The sequence below is a fragment of the Fringilla coelebs genome (genome assembly GCF_963513975.1).
Source record: "Fringilla coelebs genome assembly, chromosome: 22".
Classification (NCBI taxonomy): domain Eukaryota; kingdom Metazoa; phylum Chordata; class Aves; order Passeriformes; family Fringillidae; genus Fringilla; species Fringilla coelebs.
In genome coordinates this window covers 4,209,698-4,233,590 of record NC_140048.1, presented here as the reverse complement: position 1 = coordinate 4,233,590, position 23,893 = coordinate 4,209,698, and the positions used below count along the sequence as shown (strand labels likewise).

Genomic DNA, 23,893 nt, shown 5'->3' with positions numbered 1-23,893 from the left:
AGGACACCGGGAGGGGAAGGTAAGAGAGGAAATGAGGGGAAAAGGAGGGGTTTTGGGACACAAGTGCTAGGGGGTGGAATTGGAGGCAGCTCCCGCCGGGCTGGAGGCATCCAAGACGCTGTAAATCCTCAATCCCATCTGCCTGCTCCCCGGCCCGGGTAATCTCCGGCTCTCCGGGGGAGAAAGGGCACTTTCCCTGCCGGGGGGGCGAGGGGAGGGCGGCCCGGCGAGCCCCTCCTGCCCGGAGCGTGGCTTGGGACCGGATCCATCCCTTGTTTCAGGGGCGGGGACGCCTCCAGCCCCCGACCTGGGGGATATGGGGCCCGGATTGGGGATTTATGCCGACTTTTCCCTACCAGGGTGGGGGCAGAAAGTCTTTAATTACGCGGGGGATAATTAAAGCTCCGACGGAGGGGATGATCCGGGGTCCCGGGGCCATCCCCGCATCCCGGGGGTGGTAAAGCCGCTTCACCCCTTGGCAACCCCGGCTCGCTCCACCCGGAGCTTTTCCTGCCGGAGCCAACTCCGGGGTTAATGAGCTTAAGGAGCGCGGGGCTCAAGGCCAGGGCCCTCCGGGAGCGCCGAGCGGCTCCGTCCCGGGTAAGGACCGCCCCACGCCCTCGGGGCACGGCCGGCGCCGGGGCTGGCATTTGCTTCTGTTTCCCTTCCTTTTCCTCGTTCTGCTCCCGCCCGGAGCCTCGGGGTGGGTTTGTCGGCAGAGCCCGGGAATGCCGCGGGATTGCTGGGGGAGGATGGGGCCGCGCCGCTCTCGGGACCTCCAGGAAGAGGAGGGTCCCCGCTCCCGCCGTCACACGGGGAGGGGACGCGGATTTCGGGCTAATCCCGGCCCCGCATCCGCTTCCCGCGGGCGGGCACCGAGCCCGAACCGCCCCAAATCCCGGGAAAAGGGGCCGGGGGACGAGGAGGCCGCGGCAAGGGGGTGCCGGGGCTCGGGAGATGCTCTCGGGGCTGAGGTGGGGACACCGGGTCCCCCCTGGCGCGGGGAGCGTGGGATGGGGACCGGGAATGGGAATGGGATTGGGGTCGGGAATGGGATGGGGACCGGGAATGGGAATGGGATTGGGGTCGGGAATGGGATGGGGACCGGGAATGGTATTGGGGTCGGGAATGGGATGGGGACCGGGATTGGGGTCGGGAATAGGATGGGGACCGGGAATGGGGTCGGGAATGGGATGGGGACCCGGAATGGGATCGGGACTGGCGCTGGGGCAGCGGGTTTGGGAGGGCAAAGGGGGTTTGTGGTGGGAAAATCGCAGATCGGGGCGGCTCCGTGATCCCAACGGAGATTCGGGGCGGGTCTGCCGCGAATGGAAAAGTGCCGCGGTTTGGGATCTTAAATGAGAATTTACGGTGGTTTGGGGATTGCAAATGCGATTTTATGGCGGTTTGGGGATCACAAATGCGAATCTACAGCGGTTTGGGGATCACAGCTGTGGATCTGCAGCAGGGTTTGGGATCACAAACACAAATTTTTAATGATTTTGTGGTTGCAATTGTAAATCTGCAGCAGTTTTGTTGTTGTAACTGGAAATCTGCAGCAGTTTTGGGATCACAAATGCAAGTTTGTGCCAGTTTTATGATTTCAACTGTCAATCAGCAGCGGTTTTGGGATCACAAACATGAATTTGCAGATGTTTTGGCATTACAAATACAAATTTTGTGTCAGTTTTGTGATTGCAGTTACAAATCTTCAGCATTTTTGTGATTGTTATTGGAAATCTGCAGCAGTTCTGGAATCAAACGTTAGTTTATAGCAGTTTTGGGATCACAAACATGAATTTGCAGCAGTTTTGGAAAACACAAACGAATTTACAGCAGTTTTGGGATCATAGACATGAATTTACACCGTGTTTGGGATCAACTATGAATTTACAACAGTTTGGGGATTGTGACTGGAAATCTGCAGCAGGTTTGGGATCACAGTCATGAATTTACAGCACTTTTGGGGTCACTTGGGATCAGTGGCAGTTTTATGACTGCAGCTGTAAATCTGCAGGGGTTTTGTGATCACAAACACAGATTTGCAGCAGTTTGGGGATCATAGCTGCAAATCTGCAGCAATTTTGCTCTTTCAGGTATAAACCTGCCATGATTTTGTGTTCCCAAGCACACATTTACAGAGGTTTTATGTTGCAGCTGCAAAATGAAGTGAGTTTGGATCACAGCCATTGATCTACAGCACTTTGTGATCCCAAACTCCAGATTTTGGCCATTTTGTGGTTGCAGCTGCAAATCTCTGGCAGTTTTGTGATTGTGAACGTGCATTTGAACATCCTTGCAGTCACAACTGTGGGCTTTTGACCACAACTGTGCATTTCCAGCAGCTCTTCCCTCACAAACAGCATTCCTTGGAATGTCTGAGTGTGGGAGGTGGCATTTCCAGCTGGGCCAGAGGGCAGAATGCTCCCCATAGGCTGGAGGAGACTCACATTTTGGGGTGGTGGGATTTTGGTGGAAATCCCCCTGTTTGTGACTTCTTATTAAAATCAAAGCAAATATCAGGGAAGGATCCCAAGGCAGGTTGTTGTTCCTATCCCTGAGGATCCTTTATCCAAATGCTGCACTCAGGGAGGGCTCAGCCCCTTCCCAAGGGGAGCAGAGCAGCTCATGGTGGCAAAGGATGCTCTGGCTGTGTCCTGGGCTGGATCCCATCCTGGATCCCATCCTGGACCCCAGATCCCATCCTGCCTCTCTCCATCCCATCCTGCAGGGGCCATGGCCTCGCTGCTGTCCCTGCAGGAGGAGAACAGGATCCTGCAGCAGGAGCTGTCCCGTGTCGAGGACCTGCTGGCCCAGAGCCGTGCCGAGCGCGATGAGCTGGCCATCAAGTACAACGCCCTCAGTGAGCGGGTGAGCCCCCAAATCCCCCTTTTTAACCCCAAAATCCGGAGCTGGCCATAAAGTACAATGCCCTCAGTGAGCGGGTGAGCTCCCTCAAATCCCCCTTTTTAACCCCAAAACTCAGAGGTGGCCATAAAGTACAACACCCTCAGCCAGCCCCCCCAATCCCCCTTTTCAGCCCCAAAATCCAGAGCTGGCCATAACGTACAACCCTCTCAGCCAGCCCCCACAAATCCCCCTTTTTAACCCCAAAATCCAGAGGTGGCCATCACATACAGCACCCTCAGCCAGCCCCCCCAAACCCCCTTTCCAGCCCCAAACTCCAGGTGGTGCCAGCTCCAGCCCTGGCATTCCCTGTGTGGGTCAGGGGAGCTGCGGTGTCCCCGTGGTGGGAATTGTCCAGACCAGTCCTGGCTTGCCAGGGCTTGTCCATCCCTCTTTCATTTGTCCTGCTGGATTTTGGGAAGGATCTCCCCCCTCCCTGTGGGAATCTTTCAGTTTTCCAGCACTTTGCCCTGGCAACCAGGAATTCCAAAAGGCTTTGGCCCTCCCAGTGCTGAGTGTGCCCCAAACTGGTGGGATACTGGAGGAATTCCTTGGTTTGTGCCTCAATATTAAACATAAAAGCAAATATCAGGAAAATATCCCCAGGCAAGTTTCCACTCCTGTACTCAAGGATCCTTTATCCATCAGCCACTCCGTGCAAACTAGGAAGGGGCTTTGCTGAACCCACAGACTGGAGGTTGAGTTATCCTTAAAAACACCCAGAAATTTCCCATTCATCCCCTCCCTGTGCATGGAGAAATGGGAGAATGTGGGAACTGGGGCATTTGGCTGGCTGGGATTTGCTGTGAAACCCCTGGAAGCGAGGCTGGGGGATGCCCAGGAATGTGGGGGTGCCAGCCTGGGCTGGGGTATGCCCAGGAGTGTGGGGGTGCCAGCCTGGGCTGGGGGATGCCCAGGAGTGTGGGGGTGCCAGCCTGGGCTGGGGGATGCCCAGGAGTGTGGGGGTGCCAGCCTGGGCTCCCCTGATCCCAGCTGGAGCAGAGCCTGCGGCTGGAGCCGGAGGAAGCAGCCGAGAGCCGGAGCCTGGCCCAGCACAACATCGAGCTCCGGAGGCTGCTGGAGGAGGAGCAGGCTGCCTACAAGAGGAAGCTCCAGGCCTACCAGGAGGGCCAGCAGCGCCAGGCCCAGCTGGTGCAGAAGCTCCAAGCCAAGGTAAATCCTTCCCCGGGGGGGACACTGGGATAATTTGGGGACACCCCCCCATGGGTGTCACCCCCGTTCCTCCTGCAGGTGTTGCAGTACAAGAAGAAATGTGGGGAAGTGGAGCAGCAGCTGCTGGAGAAGGCGACGGAGCTGGAGCAGGAGAGGCTGACGGTGAGGGAGGCTTTGGGCGTCCCCTGCCCCAAATCCCAAATCGGGGTGATGGCCAGCGGGGGGATGTTCCCACAGATCCAGCTGGATGCCAGCGGCTCCCAGCCCGAGGAGGAGAGCAGCAACGAGCTGGAGAACGCCCTGATCCGGCTGGAGGAGGAGCAGCAGAGGTGGGCAGGATCCCAGGGATGTGGGGATTCCTGGGGGATGCTGACCTCGGTGATCCCCTGGGATCGCAGGAGCGGCAGAGGTGGGTGGGAATGTGGGGATTCCCAGGGGAAGCTGACCCCAGCTATCCCCAGTCCCAGGAGCAGAAGAGGTGGGAGGGAATATGAGGATTCCCAGGGGATTCTGACCCCAGTGATCCCCAATCCCACGAGCAGCAGAGGTGGGTGGGAATATGAGGATTCCCAGGGAATTCTGACCCCAGTGATCCCCAGTCCCAGGAGCAGAAGAGGTGGGTGGGAATATGAGGATTCCTGGGGGATTTCTGACCCCAGTGATCCCCAATCCCACGAGCAGCAGAGGTGGGTGGGAATATGAGGATTCCTGGGGGATTTCTGACCCCAGTGATCCCCAATCCCACGAGCAGCAGAGGTGGGTGGGAATATGAGGATTCCCAGGGGATTCTGACCCCAGTGATCCCCAATCCCAGAAGCAGCAGAGATGAGCAGGACCCGGGGGCTGTGAGGATTCCCGGGGGATGCTGAGCTCGGTGATCCCCGATCCAAGGAGCAGCCAAGGTGGGCGGGATCCCAAGGGGAATGAGAGGATTCTCAGGGGGATTCTGACCTCGATGATCCCCGATCCCAGGAGCAGCAGCCTGGTGCAGGTGAACTCGATGCTGCGGGAGCAGCTGGAACAGGCCAACGTGGCCAACGCGGCGCTGAGCGAGGACATCCGGAAGCTCACGGCGGACTGGGCGCGGGCCCGGGACGAGCTGGAGCAGCGGGAGGCGGAGTGGAGGCGGGAGGAGGAGGTGGGGGACACCCGGGACACCCGGGAACAGCAGCGGGAAGAGGGGTGTGAGGCAGGGGGATGTGGGATCATGGAGAGAGGTGTGGGGTCGGGGGGGATGCTGCAAAGAGCAGAGTTTGGGGAGTATGGGGGGGGATGTGGTGGGAAGAGGATGTGAGGCAGAGGGCTACGGGATGTGGGGTCACTGAGGAGGGATGCAGGGCCGGTGGGATGTTCTGTGGGGAAGGATTTGGGATGGGAAATGGGGATGAGGCAGGTGGATGTGTCAGGGACAGTGCAGGGGATGTGGGGCCATGGTGATGTTCCGTGGGGAAGGATTTGGGGATGTGATATGGATGAGGGAGGGAGATGAGGCAGGGGGATGCATGGATGTGTCAGGGACAATTACACAGGACTCTGGTGGGGATGTGGGGCCGTAGGGGATGTTGCATGGAGAAGAATTTGGGGGTTTGGGGGATGTGATGGGAAGGGGATGTGAGGCACGAACGTGTCACCTCCCCACCCCTCTCCGTGCCTACAAGAACTGGGGTGGGGCTGTGGAGGCCTGTGGGGGTGATGGGTGTGGCCAGGAGGGATACCTGGGAATTTGGGGACCGTGGTGGATCCCTGATCCCGCTCCATCCCGCCCAGTCCTTCAACACGTACTTCAGCAACGAGCACAGCCGGCTCCTGACCCTCTGGCGGCAGCTGGTGGCCTTCAGGCGCCACTTCGGGGAGATGAAGGCCACCACCGAGAGGTCAGCGGCGCCCGGGGCGGGATCCCTCCCTCCGGAAATCCCTGGGGATCCCACCCTGCTCCTCCCGCCCGCACAGGGACCTGTCGGAGCTGGGCCACGAGGTGTCGCGGACGGGCCGCGCCGCGCACGCCGCCTGCCTGCACCTGGCCGCCAACCTGCGGCTGGCCGAGAGCCAGGCGGGCGCGGCCCGCGAGCGGCAGGAGCTGCGCCTGGAGCAGCTGCAGGAGCAGCTGGAGGCGCGGGCACGGGACGCCGAGCTGGAGAAAGCCACCCTGGCAGCCAGGTACGGGGCGCTGGGGGGCACCGGCTGGGCCAGGGGAGGATGGAAGTGCAGGGGGTGTGTGTGGTACAGGATGGGGAGGGAGTGAGTCAGAGGGATGGGATGCTGGAGTGCTAGGAGGGATGCAGGAGCACCAGGAGGGATGCAGGAGCACCAGGGGGTGCAGGAGCACCAGGAGGGATGCAGGAGCACCAGGGGGTGCAGGAGCACCAGGAGGGATGCGAGAGCACCATGGGATGCAGGAGCACCAGGAGGGATGCAAGAGCACCAGGAGGGATGCAGGAGCACCAGGGGGATGCAGGATCACCAGGGGGATGCAGGAGCACCAGGGGGATGCAGGAGCACCAGGAGGGTTGCAAGAGCACCAGGAGGGATGCAAGAGCACCAGGAGGGAAGCAGGAGCACCAGGGGGATGCAGGAGCACCAGGAGGGGTGCAGGAGCACCAGGAGGGATGCAGGAGCACCAGGGGGATGCAGGAGCACCAGGAGGGATGCAAGAGCACCAGGAGGGATGCAAGAGCACCAGGAGGGAAGCAGGAGCACCAGGGGGATGCAGGAGCACCAGGAGGGGTGCAGGAGCACCAGGAGGGATGCAGGAGCACCAGGGGGATGCAGGAGCACCAGGAGGGATGCAGGAGCACCAGGGGATGCAGGAGCACCAGGAGGGGTGCAGGAGCACCAGGAGGGATGCAGGAGCGCCAGGGAGATGCAGGAGCGCCAGGAGGGATGCAAGAGCACCAGGGGATGCAGGAGCACCACGGGGTGCAGGAGCACCAGGAAGGATGCAGGAGCACCAGGAGGGGTGCAGGAGGACCAGGAGGATGTTCCACAGGGAAGATTTTGGGGATGTGGCAGGATGGGAAGGGGATACGGGTCAGAGGGATGGGATGCAGGAGCACCAGGGGGTGCAGGAGCACCAGGATGGGGAGGATGCACCCCCATGGGGCCATAGGGGATGTTTTGTGGGGAAGGTTTTCAGGCTGAGGTAGGGATGCTGGATGCTGGTACTGGATGTTGGATGCTGGATGTTGGATGCTGGATGTTGGATGTCAGATGCTGGATGTTGGATGTCAGATGCTGGATGTTGGATGCTGGATGTCAGATGTTGGATGCTGAATGTTGGATGTTGGATGCTGGATGTCAGATGTTGGATGTTGGATGCTGGATGTTGGATGTCAGATGCTGGATGTTGGATGCTGGATGTCAGATGTTGGATGCTGGATGTCAGATGTTGGATGTTGGATGCCGGTTGTGTCCCGGCCAGGCTGGCAGAGCTGACAGCGGCCCTGGAGCGGCGCCGGAGCGAGGATGAGGAGAAGGAGCGGGCGGTGGAAGCGCTGACCCTGCAGCTGCGGGAGCTGGTGGGTGCAGGGTGTGGGGGTTTGGGGATGCAGGTCCGTCATTCCCGGCCTGATCCTGTTCTGGGGCTGCAGGAGGCCGCGCGCGCCCGGGAGCCGACGCCGGAGCAGGTGCAGGCTCTGCGCTCCGAGCTGGAGCTGCTGCGCAGGACGCTGCACGAGATCACCCAGGTGCTGGGACAGCCCGGGGCCACCCACAGCCAGGAGGGGCCTCTCCCTGCCTCAGTGTCCCCTGCCTTCCTCAGTGTCCCCTGCCTTCCTCAGTGTCCCCTCCCTGCCTCAGTGTCCCCTTCCTTGATTCATTTTTGTATTTCCTTATTCAGTTTCCCCTCTCCCTGATTCAGTTTTCCCCTCCCTGCCTCGGTTTCCCTTTCCCCCTTATTTGACTTGATTTCCCATTTCCCACCTCAGTTTCCTCTTCCCTGGACTCCATCTTCCCTTCTTCGCCTTGGTTCCCCCCTTCACTGACTTAATTCCCTTCCCTACCTCACTTTCCCCTGGATTTTCCCGGGAACAGGCGGTGCTGGCAGATGACCCCGAGCCCCCCACGCCCGCCGTGTCCCTCCCATGTCCCCCCGTGTCCCCTCCGTGTCCCGCCGTGTCCCCTCTCCGCAGCCTCTCTGCCAGCGCCGCCGCCGCTGCCGTCCACGCGGCCCTGAGCCGGCGCCAGCTCCAGCTGCAGGTGAGCTGGGAGGAGGAGGAGGTTGGGGATGGGATGGGGATGAGAAGGATGGGGTGAGGATGGGATCTGATCAAGGCTGGCCCGCAGGAGGCCCGGAGCCAGGTGGAGGCGGGCCGGGAGGTGGCCGGGAGCCTGCGGCGGGAGCTGGGGATGCTGGAGCAGCGGCTGGAGCAGCTGGGAGCCGAGGCCGGGAGCTGCCGGCGGGCACAGGAGGAGGCGCAGCGGGAGGGGCTTCAGCTGCGGGCCCAGGTCGAGGGGCTGCGCAGGTACCGCCCCTCTGTCTGTCCTGTGTGTCTAGCTGTCTGTCCCTGTGTGTTTGCCTGGCTGTCCCTGAATGTCCATCTGTCCCTGTGCATCCCTGTGTCCCTGTGCATCCGTGTGTCCCTGTGCCCGTGTGTCCATGTCCCTGTGTGTCCGTGTGCCTGTGTGCCCACGTGTCCGTGTTCCTGTGTCTGTGGGCCCATGCCCGTGTCCATGTGTCTGTGTGCCCATGTGTCCGTGTGTCCATGTGTCTGTCTGTCTGTGTGCCCATGCCTGTGTCCGTATACCCATATCAATGTGCCTGTGTGTCCATACGTCCGTGTGTCCAAATGTCCATGTGCCCATGTGCCCATGTGTCCGTGTGTCCATGTCCATATGTCCGTGTGCCCACGTGCCTGTGTGTCCATGTGCCTGTGTGCCCATGTGCCCGTGTGCCCATGTGTCCGTGTGTCCATGTGTCTGTGTGTCCATGTGTCCGTGTGTCCATGTGTCCATATGTCAGTGTGCCCGTGTGCCTGTGTGTCCATGTCCATGTGTCTGTGTGCCCATGTGTCCGTGTGTCCATATGTCAGTGTGTCCATGTGTCCACGTGTCTGTGTGCCCGTGTGTCCATATGTTCGTGTGCCCGTGTGCCCATGTGTCCGTGTGTCCATGTGCCCATGTGTCCATGTCCATGTGTCCATGTGCCCACGTGTCCGTGTGTCCATGTGTCCGTGTGTCCATGTGCCCGTGTGTCCATGTGTCCATGTGTCCGTGTGCCCATGTGTCCGTGTGTCCGTAGGGAGCTGTGCCACGCGGAGGCGGCGCTGGCGGAGGAGCAGCAGCGGGCGGGGGCCCTGCAGCAGGAGCGGGAGCAGCTGCGGTGCCGCAGCGAGGGCCTGCAGGACTCCCGGGACCAGGCTGCCCGTGAGGCCCAGGCTGCCCACGAGCAGCTGGAGCACAGGTGGGCATGGATGGGCACCCAGGTGTGCGCGGGGCCAGGGTGGGTGCAGGGTGGGTGGGGGTACAGGAGGGTTCAGATGAGCACAGGGGGGTGTAGGTGGGCACAGGTGGGTGGAGGTGGGCACAGGTGGGTGGAGGTGGGCACAGGTGAGTGTAGGTGGGTGCACGTGGGCTCAGGTGCATACAGGTGCACATAGGTAGGTGCTGGAGGGCACAGCACTCCCAGGACCTACCTATGGTGGATGCAGGTGGGCACAGGTGGGTGTGCAGGGAGGTACAGGAGGGTTCAGGTGGGTACAGAAGGGTTCAGGGGAGCACAGGTGGGTGCACAGGGGACACAGGCGGGCACAGGTGGGTGCACAGGGGACACAGACAGGCACAGGCAGGCTGTGCTGTCCCCGCACAGCCAGCAGCAGGTGCAGGAGCTGGAGGCGCAGCGGGCGCGGGCGCAGCGGGAGCTGCTGGAGGCGCGGGAGGAGCTGAGCCGGGCGCTGCTGGAGGCGGAGCTGGCCCGGGGCGAGCAGGAGGCGCTGGCTGAGGCCCTGGGCAAGGTGGGCACCCGGACCCGCCCCACAGTGGGGCCGGGCACGGATACAGGTGCATCCCCATGGGTACAGGTGAATCCCTGTGGATGTATCCCTGGGAGTGCCAGCCCTGCCCTGGGTGCAGCCCCATGGCCTGGTTCCACAGGTGTCCCCAAGTGCCTCCCACATGCCCCAGGTACTCCCCAAGCCCCAGGTGCCCCCCGTACCCCCAGATGCTCCCCAAGCCCCAGATGCCCCCTGTGCTCCCCAAGCCCCTGGTGCCCCCCGTACCCCCAGCTGCCCCCCGTGTCCCCCAAGCCCCAGGTGCCCCCTGTGCCCCCTGTGCCCCAGGTGCTCCCCAAGCCTCAGGTGCGCCCCAGGTGCCCCCCATGCCCCAGGTACTCCCCCTGCCCCTGGTGCCCCCGTGTCCCCCTGTCCCAGGTGCTCCCCCTGCCCCCATCACCCTGTCCCGCCGTGCCCCCGGTGCCAGCCGGTGCCCGCCCGCAGGCGCAGGGCAGCTGCGGGGAGCTGGCGGAGGCCCGGCGGGCGGCGGAGGCGGAGGAATCGCGGCTGCGGGACGCGCTGGCCAAGACCAGCGAGCTGGCGGCCGGGCTGGCCCGGGACAAGGCGGAGCTGGGCCGGCGGCTGGAGCGGCTGGAGCGGGAGCGGGAGCGGGGCCGGCTGCGCAGCCGGGAGCTGTGCCGGGAGCTGGCGCTGCTGCGGGCACGGCTGGAGAGCGGCCCCTGCCCCGGCAGCGAGCGGCGGGGCCTGGAGCAGCCACGGGCGGACCCCCGGGACGACGGGCGGGGGCTGCGGGAGGAGCTGCGGGAGCTGCGTGGGCTCCACGAGCGGCTGCGCCACAGCCTGGGCCAGGTGGGCACCGCGGGGGCAACTGCGAGGGTGCTGGGGCGACTGGGAGCGGTGGGCAGGGTGCCAGGGGTAACTGGGAGAGGTGGGATGGGGGCTTGGGGCCACTGGGAGGGTGTCAGGGATAAATGGGAGAGTGCCAGACACAACCGGGAGAAGTGGGGAGAGTGTGTGGGGTAACTGGGAGAGGTGAGGAGGGTGTCAAGGATAACTGGGAGGGGGCATGCGATAACTGGTGGTCCCTGAGCTGTCACTGGTGTCCCCGGGCTGTCCTCGGTGTGCCGCAGGCGGTGCAGGAGCAGAGCGCGGCGGGCGAGGCGCTGGCGCGGGCGCGGGCGGAGCAGGAGCGGCTCCGGGCGGAGCAGGAGCGGCTCGGCCGGACTCAGGCGGCGCTGGCCCAGGACGGGGCCGGACTGGCCGTGCAGCTCGCGGCTGCCCAGCGCCAGGAGCGGCACCGCCACCGCGAGGCCGCCGGGCTCAGGTGGGGGCCGGGCTCAGGTGGGGGCCGGGCTCAAGGAGGGCCGGGCTCAGGGGGTGCGGGGGCGGATCCGGCCCCGTGCCCAGCCCCGTGCCCGGTGTCCCGCAGGTCAGAGAAGGAGGGGCTGGAGAGCACCGTGTTCCAGCTGCAGCAGGAGCTGGCCCAGCTCCAGGCCCGCAATCAGCAGCTGGAGGCCCAAGGCCGGACACTGGCCCAGGCCAAGGAGGCGCTGGAGGGTGAGGGGTCCTGGCCACCCGTGCATCCCATCGGCTCAGCTCCTACCCATCCATCCCCGTCTCCACCATCCATACCCATCCATAGCATCTGCTGTATACATCTTCATCCTCGTCCATCTCCATCTATCCTCCCCATCCTCATCCCTGTCCATCCCAATCCTGATCCTCAGCTCCATCCCCTTTTCCCCATTGGCAGGGGTGTCTCCATGACTTGGGGGTGTCCCCATTGATGGGGGGCTGTCCCCATGACAGGGTGTCCTCATGACAAGGTGTCCCCATTGACTGGGGTTGTCCCTAGTGACTGGTGGGTCCCCATTAGCTCTGGGGTGTCCCCATGACTTAGGGATGTCCCACAGTGCGGTGTCCCCATGACTGGGATGTGCCCATGACCAGGGGTGTCTCAATGGCCTGGGATGTCCCTGTGACCGAGGCTGTCCCATGACTGGGCTGTCCCCGTGTTCCCCAGCGGAGCTGGGCGTGGCACGGCGGGAGCGGGCGCAGGAGCTGCGGGAGCGGCGCCAGGCGGTGGCGGTGGCCGAGGCGGCCGCGGTGACAGCGGCGCTGCAGAGCGCCCGCGACGCCCACCGGGAGCAGCTCGAGCAGCTCCAGCGCGAAAAGGTGCGCACGGGGCGGGGGGGGCAGGAGGGTTTGGGCTGCGGGAGGGATTTGGGGCACGGCGCTGGGATTTTGGGGTGCTGTGGTGGAGGTTTTTAGGGTGTGATGGTGATTTTGGGGGTTTTAAGGGTGATTGTTGAGGTACGATGTTGGTTATTGGGGAACAATGTTGATTTTTGGGGTGAAATGTGTTTTGGGGCTCAGTGGTGATTTTTGGGGTGAAATGTAGATTTTTGGGGTGCAGAGCTGATTTTTGATGCACGCACTGATTGTTGAGTGCACAGTGGTGATTTTTGGGGGGCGACCTTGATTTCTGACATTCCCACTGATTGGAGGGGCACGGTGCTCGGGGTGCAGGATTGTTTGGGTTCGCTGGTGATTTTTGGGGTCCGCTGGTGATTTTGGGGCTGGCAGGAGGAGCTGGAGGCAGAGCGGGGCCGGCTGCTGCAGGAGCACGAGGAGCTGGTGGCCGATCTGGCGGCAGCGCGACAGCAGCGCCACAGCGAGAAGCAGCAGGTGGTGGCCCTGATGTCCCCCCGTCCCTGTGCCAGCCCCTTGTCCCCCAGCCCTGTGCCACCCCCGATGTCCCCAGGCTCTGGCACTGCAGGAGGAGGAGCGGGTGGCCCTGGCGGGGACACTGGCGGGGCTCCAGCAGAGCCTGGATGAGGCCATGGCCGAGCTGGAGCAGCGGCGGCGGGAGGTCACGGGCCACCAGGAGAAGGAGCAGGTGGGTTTGGGGGGCTCCCAGACCCCCCCCCAGGGTGGCACAGAGCCCCACAGAGCCCCCACTTCCAGCCCCTGTGCCCTGGTGTCTCCCCTCTTTGCAACCCCCATTGCCAAAGTGTCCCCTGTCCCTGCAGCCTCCCGTGCCTGGGTGTCCCCCTTGTGACCCCCCCCAGTTCCTGGGCATCCCCCACTGCAGCCCCTCCTGTCTGAATATCCCCTGTGGGCCCCCCGCATTGCAGCCCCCCCCCCCATTGCATCCCCCCATTCCTGGGTACCCCCCCCCCTTTGCACCCCCCAGCTTGAGCCTCACCCCCACCATTGCAAGACCCCTCCAGTGTCCCCTTTTCTTGCAGCCCCCCAATTTCACCCCCCATCTCCTGCAGGAGTGGGGCTCAGCTGTGGTACCTGAGCCCCCTCACCCCATCCCTGCACCACCCCTACTGCCCTCCTCTCTCTGGGACCCCATCCCCACTGTCCCCCCCTTTCCACGACCGATTCCATTGCGCTCCCTCTTTCCCGGATCCCATCCCCATTGCACCCCTTCCCTCTGGGACCCAATCCCCACTGCCCACCCCACCTCCCCGGGATCCATCCCCACTGTGCCCCTCTCTCTGGGACCCCATCCCCACTGTCCTCCTGTCTCTGGGGCCCCAACCCCACTGACCCTCCTCTCTCTGCAACCCATCCCCATTACCCCCCGTCTCCGGGAGCCTTTCCCCCTTGTCCCCTCTCTCCGGGACCTCGCCGCCCCCCGGACCCCCGAGGGAGGGAGGGGGGTCTCATGGTGCCGTGCCCCCGCAGGCCTTGGCCGCGGAGCTGCGCTCGCTGCGGGCGCGGGCGGAGGAGGCGGCGCTGGGCCACGAGCGGGAGGCGAGGACGCTCCGGGACCAAGCGGCAGCGGCGGCCAAGCAGCGCGACAGCGCCCTGCGGGAGGTGAGCAGCCCCCCAAAACCCCTTCCCGGCCCCCTGAAATCCCCAAATCCCTGGAGTTTCTCCCTCCGGGCAGGCGGAGGAGGCGCGGGCGCAGCTGCGGGCGGGGGCCGAGGCGCGGGCGGCGGCGCGGCAGGAGCTGCTGGAGGCGCAGCGAGAGGCCCGGGACAGCCGCGAGGGCCGCGACACCGAGCGGCGGCGGGCGCAGGAGGCGCGGCGGGCGCTGGGCGATGCGGCCCGGGAGAAGGAGGCGCTGCAGCGCTCCAACGAGGAGCTGCGGGCGGCCCTGCGGCGCGCCGAGGGAGAGCGCATCAGGTCGGCAAGGCGGGATGGCCTCACCGGGGGGTGCAGGGCGCGGCTGCAGCGCCTTGGAGGGGCTGCTCGGGGCTGGGGGGATGCTCAGGGTTGGGGGGGATGCTAAGCTGGGAGATGGAGGAGTCGGAGTGATGGGTGGGACAAGGGGCTGCTTGAACTGGGAGATGCAGGAGTTGGGAGATGCTCGGGATGAGGGAAAGCCGGAGTTGGGAGTTACAGGGGTGATCCCCGCCTTGGAGGGCGATGCCTGGGGTGGGGGTGGTGTTGGGACGTTCAGAGGATGCTCAGGTTGGGATGGGGCGGTGCTTCATGTCAGGAGGACGCTCAGGACAAGATGATGGAAATTTGAGGCTGGGGGATGGGCGGAGCTGGGGCACGGCTGGGGCCGGGGGCATGCTGCCCCTCCCCGGGCGCTGCCAGCCCCCGCTGCCCGCAGCCTGAAGCGCTCCGGGGAGGACAAGGAGCAGCGGCTGGCGCTGCTGGAGGCGGCGCGGGCGGCGGCCGAGCGGGAGGTGTCGGAGCTGCGGGCGGCGCTGCGGGGGCTGGAGCGCGCCCGCCTGGAGAGCCGCCGGGAGCTGCAGGAGCTGCGCCGCCAGGTCAGGCACGGCCCGCTCGGGGCACAGCGGCTGGCACGGAGCCTCCCCGGCTCTCGGGCTGTCCCCGAACCGCTGTCCCCTCGCGGGCAGGTGAAGGAGCTGGACAGTGAGAACAGCCGGCGGGGCCGGGAGCTGGGGGAGCTGCAGGCGCGGGTGGCCCTGGAGGAGCAGCGGGAGCAGCGCAGCCGCCGCGAGGCCTCCGGCCTCAGGCAGAAGGTGGCCGAGAGCGAGGCCGGCACCGAGGCTGCCAGGAAGGAGGTGAGGCTGTCCCCAAAGGTCCCCAAGAACCCGCTTTGGGTGTCCCACATCCCAGAGTGTCCCTGTGCCCCTATATCCTGTGGGTCTGGAGGTGTCCCTGTCCCCAGTCATCACCATCACCGTGGTATCCTGTGTCCCTGGGTGTTCCCATCGCTCCATCCCCTGCATCCCTGGAGTTCCCATTGCCCCAGTGCTCCATCCCCTGCATCCCTGGGGTTCCCATTGCCCCAGTGCTCCATCCTCTGCATCTCTGGGGTTCCCATTGCCCCAGTGCTCCATCCCCTGCATCCCTGGAGTTCCCATTGCCCCAGTGCTCCATCCCCTGCATCCCTGGGGTTCCCATTGCCCCAGTGCTCCATCCTCTGCATCTCTGGGGTTCCCATTGCCCCAGTGCTCCATCCCCTGCATCTCTGGAGTTCCCATTGCCCCAATGCTCCATCCCCTCCATCTCTGGGGTTCCCTGCGACCCCACTGCTCTATCCTCCACCTCTCTGGGGTTCCCCATCACCCCACTGCTCCATCCCCCGTTCCCATCCCTCCCACCCACCCTTCCCCTCTCCCTGTCCCCCCCGCAGCTGCAGCAGCTGCAGCAGCGCCTGGCGGCGGCGGAGCAGGAGTTCCGGCGGCGGGAGCAGGAGCTGTCCCGCAGCCTGGAGGAGGCGCGGGGCAATGAGAAGAAGCTGCTGGCGGACGCGCGGAACCTGCAGCTCAAGGTGGAGGCGGCGCGGGCCGAGGTGGCCGAGCTGGGGCTGCGGCTGAGCGCGGCGCAGGGCCGGGCCCAGGGGCTGGAGGCGGAGCTGGCCCGCGGCGAGGAGCAGCGCCGGGCCACCGAGTCCCGCCTGGGCGGCCTCCAGGCCACCCTGCGCCGCACCGTGGCCGTGGCCAGGGCCAAGGGTGAGCGGCCCCGGGGCTGAGGGGCTCTGGAGGGGGCTGAGGGGAAGGGAAGTGGCGCCCCTTGATCCAGCCCTGGGCATCTCCGACACACTGGTGCTCCGGCTCCTGCATCCTGTGGGTCCCCCAAACCCCATTATTCCATCCCTGCATCCCTGGATCCTCCCAAACCCCGTTATTCCATCCCTGCATCCCTGGATGCTCCCAAACCCCGTTATTCCATCCCTGGATCTTCCCAAACCCCATTATTCCATCCCCTTCATCCCTGGATGCTCCCAAACCCTGTTATTCCATCCCTTTCTTCATCCCTGGATCTTCCCAAACCCCGTTATTCCATCCCTTTCATCCCTGGATCCTCCCAAACCCCGTTATTCCATCCCTTTCATCCCTGGATCTTCCCAAACCCCGTTATTCCATCCCTTTCATCCCTGGATCTTCCCAAACCCCCTTATTCCATCCCCTGCACCCCGGGGTCCCCTTCATTCCATCCCCTGCCTCCCCATATTTTCCTGTCCCCTGCCTCCCTGGTGTCCCCCGCTGCTCGGTACCCTTCCCCCAGGCCGGTGTCCCCCTCTCACCCCTCCTGTCCCCCCAGGAGGGGGCCCGGAGGGGCCGGGCAGCCCCGGCCCGCTCCCGGATCCCGAGGCCGATCCCGAGGCGCTGCGGGCGGCGCTGCGGGAATTCCTGCAGGAGCTGCAGGACGCGCAGCGGGAGCGGGTGCGTGGCCCTGTCCCTGCCGTCCCCGTTGTCCCCAAAGGGCCCTTCCCGGCCCCTTCCCAGCCCCTGTTCCCGGCAGGAGGAGCTCCGGGGGCAGCTGGGCAGCCTGGGCCGGCGCCTGGCGGAGGCGGAGGCGGAGCGGGACAGCGCCGGCGCCCGCGCACAGCGGCTCCAGAAACTGCTGGACGAGAGCGAGCAAGGTGATGGGGATTTTTGGGAACTGCGGGATTCGGGGTGGGCTGGTGGCTGCTGGAGCCGCCACAGCGAGCAGGAGCTCCGAGGGAAACTGAGGCACAGGGAGGGGGGGCGGTGCTGCCCAGAGCGGAGGATGCTCCCCGGGATTTCCTCCAAAATCCTGGTGGGAAACCTCCTAAATCCCTGTCAACCCCAGTAAAACCCGTCTCTGCCTCCTTTAAACACCAGTACAAAGTGGTAAAAAATTCCATATATCATTCTAACCCAAATAAAATGGGTAAAACCCCTCTGCATCCCCCACACATCCCAGTAAAACTGGTAAAACCCTCATGGGTGCCCATAAATCTAAATGCTAAACTCCCCTATGGATCCCATGTAAATACCAGTTAAACTGGTAAACTCCACAAAACCCAGCAAAACTGGTAAAACCCCCTGTGCAAACTCCATAAATCCCAATAAAGTGGGGCAGAACCTGTCTGCACCCCACATAAATCCCAGTAAAACTGGTAAATCCCCCGTGTATTTCCTGTAAACCTCAATAAAACAGCTGAAAAAACCCTGTGCAAACTGCAGAAATCCCAATAAAATTAAATTAAAGACCCCAAACATTAAAAATAGTAATAAAATATAACCCATTAAAAAAATTCCCCATAAACTGCAGTAAAACTGGTGAACTCCCTGTGCAGTCTCTGTAAATGCCAATAAAGGGTTAAAACTGCTGTGCATCCCTCTGAAACCCCAGTGAACCCAGTGACCCCTCCCAGCCTGTCCCCCATAAATTCCAATAAAACCCCAATAAAACCCCAATAAAACTGGTAACACCTCCCTGCATCCCATGACCACCCCAAGAAAACTGGGAAATGCCTTAAATCCCAATAAAGTGGGTAAAACCCCCCTGAATCTCCCAGAAACCCCAGTAAAATTGGGAACCTCCCATGCCTCCCCTGTAATTCCCAGTAAAACTTGGAACCCCATGTGCAAATTCTGTAAATCCCAATAAAATGGGTAAAACCCCTCAGCATCCCCATAAACCCCAGTAAAACCCCTCTGCATCCCCCAAAAACCCCAGCAGAACTGGGAGACTCTCCAGTGAATCTCCTGGAAACCCAGGAAAACTGGTCAAATTCCTGTGCATCCCCCTTAAATCCCAGTAACCCCCCCTGCAATCCCAGTAAACACCAGGCAACTCTGCAGCATCCCTTTAAACCCCAGTAACCCCCCCTAAACCCCAGTAAAACCCCTCTGCCCCCCCACAAATCCCAGCAAAACTCCAGTAAAACCCCCTTCCATCTCCATAAACCCCAATAAAAACCCTCTGCATCCCAACAAACCGCAATAAAACCCCTCTGCACCCCGAGAAACCCCAATAAAACACCTATGCACCCCAGCAAAACCCCAGTAAAACCCCCTTCCATCCCCACAAACCCCATGAAAACCCCCTTGCACCCCCTCAAACCCCATTAAAATCCCCTTGCACCACCGCAAACCCCATTAAAACCCCATTAAAATCCCCTTGCACCACCGCAAACCCCAGTAAAACCCCAGTAAAGCCTCCTTCCATCCCCACAAACCCCAATAAAACCCCAGTAAATGCCCTCTGCACCCCCACAAACCCCAGTAAAACCCCCTTGCACCCCCACAAACCCCAGTAAGACCCCAGTAAATCCCCTCTGCACCCCCATAAACCCCAGTAAGACCCCAGTAAAACCTCCTTCCATCCCCACAAACCCCAATAAAACCCCAGTAAATGCCCTCTGCACCCCCACAAACCCCAGTAAAACCCCCTTGCACCCCCACAAACCCCAGTAAGACCCCAGTAAATCCCCTCTGCACCCCTACAAACCCCAGTAAAACCCCAGTAAATCCCCTCTGCACCCCCACAAACCCCAGTAAGACCCCAGTAAATCCCCTCTGCACCCCCACAAACCCCAGTAAGACCCCAGTAAAACCCCCTTGCACCCCCACAAACCCCAGTAAATCCCCTCTGCACCCCCATAAACCCCAGTAAATCCCCTCTGCACCCCCGCAAACCCCAGTAAATCCCCTCTGCACCCCCACAAACCCCAGTAAATCCCCTCTGCATCCCCATAAACCCCAGTAAAACCCCTCTGCACCCCCACAAACCCCAGTAAATCCCCTCTGCACCCCCATAAACCCCAGTAAATCCCCTCTGCACCCCCACAAACCCCAGTAAATCCCCTCTGCACCCCCGCAAACCCCAGTAAATCCCTTTGCACCCCCGCAAACCCCGCAGGGCGGCGGGAGCTGAGCGGGGCCCGCGCCTCGCTGCTGCTGCAGGACGAGAGCCTGCGGCGCTCGCAGCGGGAATGCCGCGGGCTGCGGGAGCGCCTGAGCGCCCTGGAGAGCGGGATGCGCGCCGCCGAGAGGGAGCGGCGGGCCGGACAGGTGGGCACCGGGCCGGGAACGGGGCCGGGAACGGGGGAGTCCAGCTGGAAACGGGGCGGGGCAGTGCAGGTGGGAATGGGGGGAGTCGGGTGGGAATGGGGCCGGTGGGAATGGGGGAGTCCAGCTGGAAATTGGGGCACAGTCCAGGTGGGAATGGGGGGCAGCGCAGGTGGGAATGGGGATAATCCAGGTGGGAATGCCGGGCAGCCCCGTGGGCAGTGTCATGCAGCCCGGGTGGGAGCGCGGGGCGGTCCCGGTGGGCGCGGCGGCGTGCCCCGCACATCCCGGCTCCACGCCCGCATTCCCGCGGCTCCAGGAGAAGCTGGGTGAGCTGGAGGAGGCCCGGCAGAGGCTGGAGGTGTGCGAGAGCCGGAGCGCCCGGCTGGAGCTGCAGCGGCGGGCGCTGGAGGCGGAGCTGGGCCGGGCCCGGCGGGCGCTGGCCGAGCGGGACGCGGAGGTGCGGGAGGCGCGGGAGCGAGCGGAGCAGCTCCGCACGCAGGTACCGGCACCGCTCCCGCCGGATTCCAGGGGCTGAACTGGCTTTCCATGGATCCAGTCCCACAGTTCCCCCCTGAGTGCCCTCCCAGCGCCTCCTGAAGCACTTCCCAGCCCCACAGTTCCCGCTGAACCCACTCCCAGTTCCCCTGAATTCCCCCTAGATCCTGTCCCAGATGTTCCCAGTTCCCTCAAAACCCCTCTCAAGTCCCCCAGTTCTCCCCAAATCCCTTCCCAATTCCTCTGCTCCTGAACACCCATCCCATCCCCCCAGTTCCCCCTGTATCCCCTCCCAGTCCCCCCAGTTCCCCCTGTATCCCCTCCCAGTCCCCCCAGTTCCCCCTGTATCCCCTCCCAGTCCCCCCCAGTTCCCCACTCTCCGTTCCCAGCTGGCTCAGGCCGAGTCCCGCTCGGGGCCGTTCCCGGTGCCGCCCGGGAGCGGCTCCAAGGGGGAGGCTCGGGACGGGTCCCTGCTCCACGAGCGGCTCCTGCAGCTCCAGAACGCGCTGGCCGCCGGCGAGACGGACCGGAGGCTGCTCCAGGTGGGACCTTAACCCCTCCCAGTGCCCCCAGCTCCTCCCGAGCCCCTTCCCAGTCCCCTCATTCTCTGTGAACCCCCTCCCAACCCTCCAAGTTCTCCCTAAACCCCCTCCCGCTCCCCCCAGTTCCCTCTGAACCCTCCCAGTGCCCCCATTTGCCCTGAACCACTCCCGGTCCTCTCAGTTCCCACTGGAACTCCTCCCTCTTGTCCCTGAGCCCCCTCCCAGCTCCCCCAGTTCCCCTGAATCCTGTCCCAGTTCTCCCTGGACCCATTCCCAGCCCCCCTGGTGTCCCGGGGCTGTCCCGGGGCTGTCCCCGGGTGTCACGGGGCTTTCCCGCTGTCCCCCCGGTGTCCCAGGAGGGGCTGGAGGAGGCGCGGCGGGCGTTGGCGGAGGCACGGCGGGAGAAGGGAATGCTGCGGGAGCAGCTGCGGGAGCAGCGGGAGCTGGGGATGCTCCGGGAGCCGGGAATGCTCCGGGATCTGGGAATGCCGCGGGAGCCGGGAATGGTCCGGGATCTGGGAATGCCGCGGGAGCCGGGAATGCCGCCGGAACAGGGAATGCCGCCGGAGCCTTCCCAGGACCGGCAGCAGGAGGTGAGCGGGGCCACACCCCAAATTCGCTGACCATTGACCCCAGACTGTGGATCCCCTATAGAGCCCTGCACCCTTATGGGCTAATTAATTATCTAATTATCATCTCATACCTATATCATCATATCTAATTATCTGATACTTTATTAGATAATTGATCTATTGCCATATATATATATATATATATATATATATATATATATATATATATTAGTCTAATATATATTTGGGTTTATCTGTATTTTTCTGTCTATTACACATACTTTAATAAATATTTATCTGTGTGTCCGGGCAGGAGCGGGACCCTGCTGGCCGGGCTGGATCCGTGCAGCTCCCGGCGGGGCCGGATCTCCCGGCGGGGCCGGATCCCCCCGCGGGCTCGGCCGAGCGGGAGCTGGAGGAGGCTCGGAAACGCATCCAGGTGCTGCGGGTGGGTCCCTGCGCCGGGGCCGAGATGGGGCTGGGGCTGATCCTGATCCACTGGATGGGGCTGGGGCTGATCCTGATCCACGGGATGGGGCTGGGGCTGATCCCGATCCACGGGCTGGGGCTGATCCTGATCCATGGGATGGGACTGGGGCTGATCCAATCCATGGGATGGGGCTGGGGCTGATCCCGATCCATGGGATGGGGCTGATCCCGATCCATGGGATGGGGCTGGGGCTGATCCCGATCCATGGGATGGGGCTGGGGCTGATCCGATCCATGGGATGGGGCTGGGGCTGATCCTGATCCATGGGATGGGGCTGGGGCTGATCCTGATCCACTGGATGGGGCTGGGGCTGATCCCAATTCATGGGATGGGGCTGGGGCTGATCCTGATCCATGGGATGGGGCTGGGGCTGATCCGATCCACGAGATGGGGCTGGGGCTGATCCTGATCCATGGGATGGGGCTGGAGCTGATCCCAATCCATGGGATGGGGCTGGGGCTGATCCTGATCCATGGGATGGGGCTGCTCCATCGGGAGCTCATCCTGATGGGAATGAGCCTGGTGCTGGTGCTGGGATGGGGCTGGGCTCATCCCAATGGGAATGGTCCTGGTACTGGGAAGGGGCCGGGCTCATTCCAGGGGCGGGGAGGTGTTTGCACTGGCCACACCAGGGAGGTGTTGGTGTTGGTGTTGGTACTGCTGTTGGTGCTGGTGTTGGTGTTGGTGCTGGCGCTGGCTCCGGGCCGTTCTGGGGTGCCCGTGCAGGCGGTGCCCATCCCGGGGTGCCGGGCACCCCTCCCCGCAGGCGCAGGTGTCGGCGCTGGAGCTCCGGGCCCGGCCGCTCCCCGAGGCGCCCGCGGAGCTGCAGCGGGAGCTGGAGCGGCTCCGGCTCGGCCGCGGCAGCCTGGAGGAGCAGGTGAGGGGACACGGCCCGGGGGACACGGGGACAGCCCCGGGGGGACACGGCCCGGGGGGACATGGGGACAGCCCGGGGGGACACGGGGACAGCCCGCAGGGACACGGGGACCCGGCCCGGCCCCACAGCCTCTCCTCCCTCCTGCAGATCGCGCTGCTGAAGGAGCAGGAGCTGCAGCGACATCCCACCGGAACTTAGGGAATCCCGGGACGTCCGCAGGGACCGGCACAACTCCGGGATGGGCGGATCCGTCCCCATCCCCCATCCCAAAATCCACAGTGGCTCCGTTCAGGGGTCAGGGGGATCCAGCCCCGTCCCTGTGCTCCAATCCCGCAGTGATTTTTGTCTCCTCATTCCCTTTTCTCCAGGAAAAAGCTGCAGTTTTCCCACCAGCCAACAAAATTTGTCTATTTTTGATACAATCTGGGACCTCATGGATGGTTTACCCATTTTCCTGTTGCAGGCTTTAATGGAAAAATTGGGAATATTCCCTTGTTTTAGCCCCAGAAGACCCAACTGATTTATTCTCCTCCAGTCTTCCAGGCCCTGCCCTCACCCCATCCTAATTTTTCCCCTTTTTCTAACAAAAAACTCCCTGGATTTGTGTTTTTGAAGGGTTTTTTTTAGGAACTAGCAGGGTTTTTATATGGAATTTTTGGGAAGGGGGGTTTTTACTGGTGCTCCCGAGGGCGGGAAAGCCATGGGAAGGGAGGTGGTGGCTCTGACCCCCCCCAGTCCCAGCCGGAATAAACATGGAAAATCCAAACTGGGAGTTCTGAGGGATTTTTTTGGGGGGAAGTTGTCATTTTGGGAATGCCCAAATTTGGGCTGGGTTGAATGGCATCCCTAAATAATAATGAGTAATAAGAATAATGAACAATAAATAGAAATAAGCAAGAATTAAAACCCAATAATGATAATTAATAATGAAGAGTAGAAGATAAGAAATCATAATGAACAGCAAATAATGATGAGGATAAAGCTGCACCCTATAGATGAGAGAGAAGCTTTGGGGGAAAATTCACCCTATAGAGGGGAAATGCATCTTTCAGAGGGGAAATTCACCCTATAGAGGGGAAATTCATCCTATAGAGGGGAAATTCACTGTGAGACTCCACCCACCACCCTTCTGTAGGGGAACTGGGCAACACCCCAAACCCACCCCAAACCCCTTTATTGTCTGTAAGTGACCCAGACCTCACCCCAAACATTTCCATCCCGTGCACCTTCCTATAGGAACTGCCCCAAACTGAGCCCCCATCCCCCAACCACCACCCCAAAATCGACCATTTTACACCCCAAAGCCCCCTAAACACCCCAAATCATCGTGCACCCTGTGTGCAGCACTGGGAATTGTTCAAATTGTCAGAAACCGCCCCCAAAATCGGGAATAACCCCAAAGGAAGGAGCCAGGAGCCCAGAAATTGGGAATAACCCCAAAGGAAGGAGGCAGGAGCCCAGAAATCGGGAATAACCCCAAAGGAAGGAGCCGGGAGTCCAAAAACCGGGAATAATCCCAAAGGAAGGAGCCAGGAGCCCGAAATTGGGAATAACCCCAAAGGAAGGAGCCAGGAGCCCAGAAATCGGGAATAACCCCAAAGGAGGGAGCCAGGAGCCCAAAAATCGGGAATAACCCCAAAGGAAGGAGCCAGGAGCCCAAAAATCGGGAATAACCCCAAAGGAGGG

General features: G+C 62.5%; 1 protein-coding gene across 1 annotated transcript; it reads left to right on the top strand.

The window, feature by feature from the left end:
• The first annotated feature begins 133 nt into the window (after positions 1 to 133).
• Positions 134 to 22,843, top strand: CROCC (ciliary rootlet coiled-coil, rootletin). Its single transcript, XM_084220124.1, has 34 exons — positions 134 to 158; positions 2,732 to 2,871; positions 3,901 to 4,080; positions 4,159 to 4,242; positions 4,318 to 4,409; positions 5,053 to 5,218; positions 5,848 to 5,954; positions 6,031 to 6,237; positions 7,499 to 7,595; positions 7,668 to 7,763; positions 8,110 to 8,274; positions 8,362 to 8,540; positions 9,317 to 9,478; positions 9,884 to 10,028; positions 10,509 to 10,874; positions 11,156 to 11,349; positions 11,455 to 11,582; positions 12,049 to 12,200; positions 12,612 to 12,713; positions 12,790 to 12,924; positions 13,725 to 13,856; positions 13,930 to 14,168; positions 14,605 to 14,764; positions 14,855 to 15,022; positions 15,598 to 15,916; positions 16,509 to 16,630; positions 16,710 to 16,830; positions 19,080 to 19,231; positions 19,548 to 19,730; positions 20,116 to 20,268; positions 20,625 to 20,861; positions 21,154 to 21,288; positions 22,097 to 22,207; positions 22,355 to 22,843. The coding sequence occupies exons 2-34, from the start codon at positions 2,737 to 2,739 to the stop codon at positions 22,403 to 22,405; spliced, it is 5,175 nt and encodes a 1,724-aa protein (XP_084076250.1). The 5' UTR covers positions 134 to 158; positions 2,732 to 2,736; the 3' UTR covers positions 22,406 to 22,843.
• Positions 22,844 to 23,893: the final 1,050 nt, after the last annotated feature.

Coding starts and splice junctions, on each gene's coding strand:
- CROCC (XM_084220124.1), top strand. CDS start 2,737: ATGGCCTCGCTGCTGTCCCTGCAGGAGGAGAACAGGATCCTGCAGCAG. Junction 11,350..11,454: donor CGCGAGGCCGCCGGGCTCAG/GTGGGGGCCGGG, acceptor GGTGTCCCGCAG/GTCAGAGAAGGAGGGGCTGG. Junction 22,208..22,354: donor GCGGCAGCCTGGAGGAGCAG/GTGAGGGGACAC, acceptor TCCCTCCTGCAG/ATCGCGCTGCTGAAGGAGCA.